The sequence below is a fragment of the Diceros bicornis genome, chromosome 10 (assembly GCF_020826845.1).
Source record: "Diceros bicornis minor isolate mBicDic1 chromosome 10, mDicBic1.mat.cur, whole genome shotgun sequence".
Lineage (NCBI taxonomy): Eukaryota > Metazoa > Chordata > Mammalia > Perissodactyla > Rhinocerotidae > Diceros > Diceros bicornis.
In genome coordinates this window covers 80,286,894-80,296,378 of record NC_080749.1, presented here as the reverse complement: position 1 = coordinate 80,296,378, position 9,485 = coordinate 80,286,894, and the positions used below count along the sequence as shown (strand labels likewise).

The following is a 9,485-nucleotide window of genomic DNA, read 5'->3' as shown; positions in this document are numbered from 1 at the left end:
CAAATAAGGTTTTGATAGTCCCTTCTTTAGAGCCCTTTGAGACAATTTTTCTGCATTCTCCATAAGGAGAAAGAAAGCAAGAAATCAGGTAGCTGCTTTCTCCCGTGCAAAAATTCACTGTCACAGAACTGACCAGCCCAAAGTATGGGGGATGGGGAAAAAATGTTCATATTATGGAAGAATGTGTGCTCTGTTAGGAAGAGAGCTTACAGGAAAGCTTATTTGCGGCCTATAGACTATTGCACATTCAAACAAAATACAAGAGAAAAGAATGTCCAAAAGATAATATGTTTAGGAACGTATCAACGTATAAACTAGCTTGTGCCCAGAAATAAAACAGGGATACTAGATACCACTGCAGTCAAACCTGTCTTAATTTGCTTCTGTTTTAATGACCTTTAGAAACTGGTCCAAACTGATTATCAGCAATACATGTTTTTTGCTTTTTTTCTTAAAAAAATATTTTGAGACCACTTTTGATACACACACATATAATTCTGTGGTCATAGCAGACAAACATAACTTTAGCGAGACTAAACAAAAGTGCAAAACTTAAAAAAACAAAATTAAAAAATATGGAAGCATAAGCTAAATTTTTCTGCATAGCTGAAATCTATTTAAAGCAAGTCCTTGTTGCAGGGGTCAGAGGTGGTACTGACAGGAGGATAAAGCAGTTTTTTTTTTTTAAATGTCTTCTCCACGTTTAAATGATGCAAAAAATAATTCCACTCCATAGGCTTGAAAATCTTTCACAGACAGTTCATTCCTATATCTTTAGACACCATGGTTGTGGCAGTGCCTCCTTCTGCAAGGTAAACAGCGGTGCTGGATTTGGAATGAACTGCCCTGTCACTGCCATTGTTGTTGACCTCACAGTCCAGTGGTTCAGTGGAGATGACCCAGGTGGAGGGGCGCCACCGCTTAAGAGAATAGGGAGTTTTCACACGTTTCTTGATCTTTTCACCAGATCCTGATTTGCCATCTTGTGTTGACTCACCTACTGAAAATAAAAGTACAGAAAAATGAACTATATATTAAAAAACTACCAAAAAAAAAAAGTTAGGGTTGTAACATGAGAATAGATCAAATTAATACCTGCAGGAGGTACTAATGGACATTTCTTAAAATTCATGATGCCACACAATATTTCTCTATGTAAAACTTAGTGAAATTATTTTTGAGACTCTTAAAACCCAATATTTTTATAACTGGTTGGATTATTCTATAGGGCAAGGAAGAAAATATAGAAAAAACAAAAGAGAAAATTCAAAGTTCTCAGCTGTATTCTCAAAATCTTTTGGTTACTGGTAATGATCCTAACTTGGCAAAATGCATTTAATCATCCTACTTAATGCTCAAAGAGGATCAAACTTTAAAAGAATTTGGCATATAATATTTTCCAGAAGAACGACAGAAATGCTAGAGTACAAATTTTCTAGTAATTCCCCTTCCCATACCTGACAAGACATTTGACTGATATGGAGCCCTGCCAAAGGGTGTGTCAACTGGTCTACAATACAAGCCACTCAAGCAAGGGGCTAGATTCTACCGATTGACTTTTGAGAGCTGAATTCCTTCAGCCCATTTTGTAGTCCTTGACAACAACCCCAAAACATGACTTTGTTTTCTTTCATAAGTGCTGTAATATAATAATCTAAAAGAGAAATCATTGTGTATAATAATGACTGTTAAAGACTTTGGTGAGCTATCCTGTCTTTTGTTATAATCCCTTTAGGGCCAGAAACCAAGTATCATTTGTTTAAGTTGCTAGCACCCATAGCACAGGAATGTGGGAGACTCAACACATAATTCTTGAAAAAGACGACACTAAAAAACCAAGAACAACTTTATAGTTTCTTTATAGTGACTTTTCTGAAATTTCCTCTGGACTTTTAAGATTTATTAAGGTTAGTCTGATAAAATCTAAATGTGTATATCATAGATATTAGTATGCTCAAAAAACTATTTCAAAAGTTATACTGGCATCATTTTACTTGGAGCTTTTAAAGATTTTATTTATTTATTTTTTCCCCCCAAAGCCCCAGTAGGTAGTTGTATGTCATAGCTGCACATCCTTCCAGTTGCTGTATGTGGGACGCGGCCCCAGCATAGCCGGAGAAGCAGTGCGCGCCCGGGATCCGAACCCGGGCTGCCAGCAGCTGAGCGCATGCACTTAACCGCTAAGCCACGGGGCCGGCCCTACTTGGAGCTTTTAAAATGGTGAGTATTTATTTAATCTCAGCCATTCACAGCCAAGTATGTGAGTTGCATTATAAACCAGTAGCTACATAATGCAAATATTAAACTGGTAATTATTCTAACTATTGTGACATTATCTTTTTAATTATCAACAAAAAAAACAAAAAAAAAATTACTTTTTTTCAACAAGAGTCTAATTACTTTTGAGGTCCAACCAAAGGGTGTACTTTGTTTCCAAAACTGGTAAAAATAAATAATTGCTAGTTTACACACAATCTGATTCTATAAATGGTCCCAAAAGACAAGCAGGAGAGATTACATGATCCCTGCACTTACACTGCAAACTGCTGCCATCAAGGACATTTGTGGCTGAAAGATCCAGAGAATTAGGCCTCTGTGCTCTTCTGGGCTTTGATGGTCCAGGATCTGCTACTGTGCTTGGAACACACTGTATAAGAGCATCTTGCTCTGAACATGGATTACTGTTGTTGTTATTGGAATTAGTTCGGCCACCTTCCAGTGGCCGTTCCCTCCTGTCCACAAGGCGATCCAAAACACCTTCATCATGGCCAGCCTGTTGCTCTCGTCTCAGTAAAGGTTCATGCTCATCAGGACTGGAATTAATATTCAGTCGGGTATCCTCACCAATGAATTGATTCTGCAGCATTTCTTGGGCCCTATGTGCCACTGTGTTGGCTGTCTGGCCAGGTACTGCCCCATTGGCATACTGGGTAGTGGCAACATGGGAGTTAATGCTGTGATTTCTACCTGCCACACCATTCATGGTGACCGTCACCACATGAGGTTCTGCAGCATTGATTGTATTCATCTTGGCAACTCCAGTTTCTACTTGTTTCAAGTTTGATTTGTGCTTGCTGCCAAATTTCAGCCGGGGCTCCTTTGTTGAATTTTTGGTGTTTAAAGGCAAACTAGTAGGTCTCTTAGGAAGGTTCTGTTGCTTGGGGAGAGGATAGATCTGAGCAGGCGGGACATCAGGAATTAAACATGCTTGGCCATTTGCAGCCTGTGTGAAGTCCTGCTGTCCAGTCACTTCTACTGCAAGCTTTATGAGTGGGTAAAGCAAGCTAGAACTGGTACTGCTCAGTGGGTCTGGCCCACTAAACTGTTTAAGAGAATGCTCCATGAGATTCTCATCAGAACTTTCCTTGAGGTTCTTATCAACTTCTTTTGGGTCCAGCTTGTTGGTCTCCAAGTCTTCTTCTGTCAGTTGTAAGCAGACAGGAGTTGGCCCAATTGGTTGTGAAACATTTGTGGCATGCAGATTTGTTTCATCTGGGTATGGCATCTCAGATATAGTGGTCATGCCAGTACTTGGAGTGAGGCCAGTGGTGTTTGTGGCTGTTGTGTTGGTGGACAGGCTGGTGACGCTTGTTTCGGGGCTGGGGATTCGAGCTTGTGCTTGCTGCCGTTCATAGTTAATTGAGTTTCGGTTCTTTTCCCCTATAGTCAAAGGTGTGCTGGACATCGAATGCTCGGAGGAAATATTCTTCACAATGCTGTCAGTGTGATGGATAGAGTCTTCAATGTATGAAGAAGAAGAATAATCTGGATAAGGGCCAATCTTGGGCACACGCCTATTGTGTGAGAGGTTGCTTGAAGAAAGAAAAAAAGTGCCACATTGAGAATGTACATTTATGACACAGACTCTCGAAGTTGAACACCTCTGATTTTCAAGTATGAACCGTTTTTTATTTTATTCCTAACCCACATTATTCTAGAAGTTATTTAAAAATTCTAATCAAATAATCAAGTGTCAATCAACAACTTGTTAAATGCTGGTTTTATATGATTTAAGCCTACTGAAAAACCTATGTGGATCTAGATATGATTTTTATAGATGTTCATTATTTTTGTTTACTTGAGTTAATTTAAAAATCTCTCCTATAGTTTTGTAACATTACCAAATATATCTTCATGAATTTTATACTTGTATAACCAGACATGAGTTTCATGAGAGGAGGAACCATGGTATATGTTTCTTTTATACTCCCATAATTCTAGATATATAGTGGCTACTTAAATATGTTACCAATTAAGTTGCAATGGCCAAATGGTAAAAAGAACATAAGCTTTTAGGTCGTTTCAAAATACTTCAATTAAAAGGCATAGTCTAGCAATGGATCATATCTTCCTGGGGTAGACTGAGCCATATCAATGAAAGCCCTAGAGCCTAGAGTATAAAGCAGAATGGGCCACTCAGATAAAGGACCAAAGATTCAGAACTGCTCTCCAGTTATCAGGGTTCTTCACAGTCACTGTCACACCTAGACAGTGCGAGTTCCAGAGCACCACATGGTAATATATTCATGTTATTTAAAATAAAAGCCAGAGGTAGCTTTAACTAAAACAATCAAAGTATAAACATTGGGAACATTAGTAGACACAAGTGGTACAGGAGAAAAGCAGCAGTTAAAGGAGAAGTGCTATGAAGAAAGACTGATGAAGCTATGAGGGGAAGGTCAGGAAGGGGAAAAAGAAAAAAGCTCTTGTACTGCACAAGAAAAGGAAGTTAAGTAGGTATGGAGGCTAAGACTCAATACAATGAAACCTAGAGTGGAATGACTATGGGAGGAACTATGATTTAGGGGAAACTATTTAGCAATGACTGGACATGAGAAGAAGCATGTAAGAAGTAGAGCTGAATGACCAAGAAGGCAAAAAATGGCCAAAGCAAGGTGGAGTATCAAGGGTTTCTTCTTACTAGTCAAGAAAAGTCTAAAAGCACTTAAAGTAAAAGTAGCTGACTCTTGAGAGAGGTACAAATGGCATACTAGAGCACATAGAAAATACGAGATAAGGGGAGGTGGAAGCAGAAGACTATCCTCAGATACGAATAAAGTGAGAAAATTTATATTTAGAATTCTTCGTCTCTACCTTCCTTGACTTTTTCACGTATAAAGGATAAGGGTTTATATGCTGAAGCTAATTCAACCCAAACATAAGTAGTGGAACCCAATTTTGGGCCTATAGTTCATAATACAAATTGCTCTATGAAACTAGAACAATTGATAACAGCAAAGAAAATGATTCAAGGATCAAGTGTATCTTTATCTCAATTTTCTCTGGTAACTCTTTCCTGGATGCTTTTCTGAAAAATTTTAACATGTATTAGATAAAATGACAAATTTGTGGGAAGACTTTTCCCCCCAAATATGGAACAAAGAAACACAGATGACACAGTCTGAAAGTTCCAAGTTTTGGGAATATTTTTAAAAAGCCCTTTTATTTAGAACCAAAAATCACCGTTCTAACAGAAATGCTTCATAAAATAATGTTCATGATGGGATGGAAAGACCTTACGAATTGCTTTCGTGTAAAGGTAGGAGTAGTATAGTCTATAAGGAAGAGCATTGAGTAGGAAGCCTGGAAACTTTAGTCTCCAGGGAAATAGTGGTTAGATACACAGGCAAGGTCATAGTTCCATTTCCTTTAAAACAAACAAACCCAAAAGCAGGGGAAGGAGGAACAAAAACAAAAGATAAATGAGACAATATATGTAGAGGTGCTTATAAACTTTTGGGACTATGAAAATGTTTTTTAGTTTACCTTTATTATTGTAGGGAAGTTGGAACATTAATGAAGAAAGTCTAATCTCTTCTACTATGTCTTTAGATATAAGACAACACAGATTCCACCTTGTACTTATACCAAACAAAAATCTTCAGTAGAAGAACAGGAATATTGAAAAAAAAATTACAACCTTAGATTGTATGAGTTAATCATTGCACTATTAGATTGGTTTAGTAGTATTTATTTCCTATTCTCTGTTTGGTCTCAATATTCAATTCTGACTGATGGATGCCAAACCCTTACCGCTCATTCTGCATAGCAGTAGACATTGGATTGACTGTGGGGCTCACAGATTTGTTTCTTTCCCATATCGTCATTAGCTCAGCCATCCTCTCCTCAGCACACTGTGCAGTAAGCCGAGCCTCTGCATCCTGGTCCCAACAGTCTTCGATTGTCTCCTTGAGTGATCTCACGGCCTGTAATAAAGTACATGTCAAACAACTTATCTTAAAAAAATAAGTATTGAGTTTTTTAGTGACATGAGGTAAAAGAAAAATCAGTTTTCTTTAACCAATATTTTACATAGCTATAATAAAATATTTTAGACTTCAGAGATTTGTAAAGGGTCACATTTCTCAAAAGGTGAGGAGCAAGTAAGCAAGCAAGCTATTTAACTTAACTCCTTGAAGAATTATCCATAAGAATGAAGAGCTGTAATAAGTTACACGTTTCTTCAAGGCCACAGGTTTACGTTGTTGTTGATTCACAGCACTGTTATTTCAAGCCATAGCCTCGAACTCCACTTCAAAAATAAGTTTTGAGTTTGATGGAATTTTGGCACCAGGCTATCTTCCATCTCTAGGTGAGCTTTTTCTCTTTTACTCCTAGTAAAGAGTGCTTCATTCCAACTGTAAAACTTAAACACTTGGCATTTTCTTTTTCTTTAAACTACTTTCAATAGCAGTATCAAAAGCAGTTCCATTCTGTAGTACTGATATATATCAGCAATGAACAACAGTCTCCCTTTGGGGAAAGTTGGTTTAAAAATCCTTTTAAAAAACAGATTTTTGTATACGTTGATGGACTGTCATCCAGAATCCTTTCAGACTTTTTTTTATGGATTTGTTTTTACCAAGCTTTTTGCCTATTGATATTTACACTTCTTGTGCCTTTAAAACACTTACTTGCAAAAAAGTAAGGCTAGGGTTGCCAGATATAACAAATAAAAATGTAGGATACCACTTAATTTGAATTTCAGATAACTGAAAAATCATTTTTTAGTATAAGTACATTCCATGCAATACTTAATCTGAGTATTTTATCTGGCAAGCCTATTTTAAGCTAAAATTCTTATTAGCAATCTTGGCAACAGTTTTAACGTTTCCTAATAAATTGTGTTCTGTAACAAACAAATCTGAACACTGGACGTGCAGGAAATTTGATAATGCTCTTTCTGGGCACAAGCTCACTGCATATGGGCACCATGGCCCATCCCTGACACCATCTTCCCCGCTCCCTGGGCTCTTCTGAGCTACTTCTGAGCTGCCTCAGTGCAGCATTGCTGGTTCCCCAATTCTGGCCAGAGCACAGATCAAAGAGTTTATTTTTTAAGGCTGAACTTTGAAATCTATTTTAATATATGTTCCAGGCTCTGACTGGTAAAAATTAATATTCAAATAACAGATAGGCATCAGTCAATTAAGAATCTCACTAAATAATAATGATCTACCTATTTCTAAAAATTTGGAAGACCTTGAAGAATAGATACTGATCATCTGGAATTTGAGGGGAACCGTGTACCTCCCTGAGGTGGAAGTTGGTGTTTATGTCAGAAATATAGTTGACTCTGTTATTTATGGTAGTCATATTCTAGAAAGTTGCTCTAAACACTGAATTACTGAACACTGAACCATTGCTCCTGGGGGAAGTACAGGGTTAGGTTCCTGTGAGCCTCTGGCCACAACATTTTTGTCAACTGATCAATATATAATCTTGTTTTACTTGTGTTTCTATTTAAAGACAACTTTTAAAATACATATTATCAATTTATTAACATTGCACTCATGGCCAATAGCACTATATCTCATCCCCTAAGGAAGCTAATCTAGCACACGTTTTTCTTCTTCATAAGGCACATCACAGCCTTCGTGTGCTTAGGAATACTACACAGTACTTCACCACTACACTTGGGGGCCATTTTAAACTGTGAAATCACCAACAAAAAGCACAAAAATGTGAAAAATGAGGCACTAAATAAATTGCAAAAAGGACACTTGCTTACAGTATAAGAGATGAAACAAGAAGGCAGAGCACCTTTTTAGACCTCGGTTAAAAACGTACATCTGGTGACTCAAGTTTTCCGCTGCTTTGTGTATATCTATGAAGGACCATAAAAATGTTTTGAGTACAGTCATGTGCCACATAACATTTCGGTCAACGATGAACTGCATATATGATGGTGGTCCCATAAGATTAGTACCGTATAGCCTAGCAGTGCAAGTTTGCATAAGTATACTCTTACGATGTTTGCACAATGATGAAATTACCTAATGACACATTTCTCAGAATGTGTCCCCATCATCAAGTGACACAAGACTGTATTGATTTGGCGATTACAAATAAGTTTTCATAAGGAGTTGAATTCCAAATATGAAATCTGTGAATAATGAGGAAAGACTGTACAGGCATACCTCGGAGATATTGTGGGTTTGGTTCCAGACCGCCAAAATAAAGCTAACATTGCAATAAAGCAAGTCACATGGATTTTTTTGGTTTCCGAGTGCATACATGTTTATTCTACACTGTAGTCTATTAAGTGTGCAATAGCATTATGTCTAAAAAAACAATGTACATACCTTAATTTAAAAATACTTTACTGATGGGGCCAGGACGGTGGCGCAGTGTTTAAGTGCACGTGCTCCACTTTGGCGGCCCGGAGTTCGCAGTTTTGGATCCCGGCTGTGCACTGATGCACCGCTTGTCAAGCCATGCTGTGGCGCATCCCATATAAAGTGGAGGAAGACGGACACGAATGTTAGCCCAGGGCCAATATTCCTCAGCAAAAAGAGGAGGATTGGCATCGGATGTTAGCTCAGGGCTGATCTTCCTCACGAAAAAATAAAACAAGATAAAAATAAAAATACTTTATTGCTAAAACATGCTAATCATCATCTCAGCCTTCAGCAAGTCATAATCTTTTTGCCGGTGGAGGGTCTTGTAAAAAACGTAATATCTGCAAGATGCAGTATCTGCGAAGCGCAGTAAAGCGAAATGCAATAAAATGAAGTATGCCTGTATACAATGGATTGAAAACTGAATTGGATTTGAAGATAATAAATTCAGGAATCAACTGTAACTAACTTTTTGTGAAAAATATACTTCCCAAAACTATTTGCTGATTTACCTTAGTGGATTTTGATATTGGTTTGAAAAAATGAATTGGTCCCAAAAGTTATAAAACAAATATTTTTTCTTTTTCTTTTGAAATAATTTCACACTTACTTTTCTTCTCTTTCATGCCCTTGACATTTTGAAGATTATAGGCCAGAGGCGTTTTAGAATGTTCCTCAATTTTTCTGATGTTTCCTCGTGATTAGATTCAGAGTTTGCATCTTTGGCAGAAAATCACAGAAGAGATCCTGTGTTCCTCTCATTGCATCTTATTCTGTGGTCCAAATTTTGATTTGTCCCATTACTAGTGAAGTTAACCTTGATCAAATGACTGAGTTGGTATCTGCTAGGTTTCTCCACTCTGA

At 37.5% G+C, this 9,485-nt stretch overlaps 1 protein-coding gene across 4 annotated transcripts in view; it reads right to left on the bottom strand.

Annotated features, from left to right (window-relative positions):
- Nucleotides 1–370: 370 nt before the first annotated feature.
- The window catches only part of BMPR2 (bone morphogenetic protein receptor type 2), a 181,750-nt gene continuing 172,635 nt past the window's right edge, over nt 371–9,485 (bottom strand). For all 4 annotated transcript variants that reach the window (XM_058549620.1, XM_058549618.1, XM_058549621.1 and 1 more), the window contains exons 11-13: nt 6,034–6,206; nt 2,536–3,812; nt 371–1,000 (exon numbers count right to left, since the gene is read on the bottom strand). In XM_058549620.1, coding sequence (XP_058405603.1) covers nt 750–1,000; nt 2,536–3,812; nt 6,034–6,206 — 1,701 coding nt within the window. In that variant the 3' untranslated portion in view covers nt 371–749. The remainder of the gene's footprint in view (nt 1,001–2,535; nt 3,813–6,033; nt 6,207–9,485) is intronic.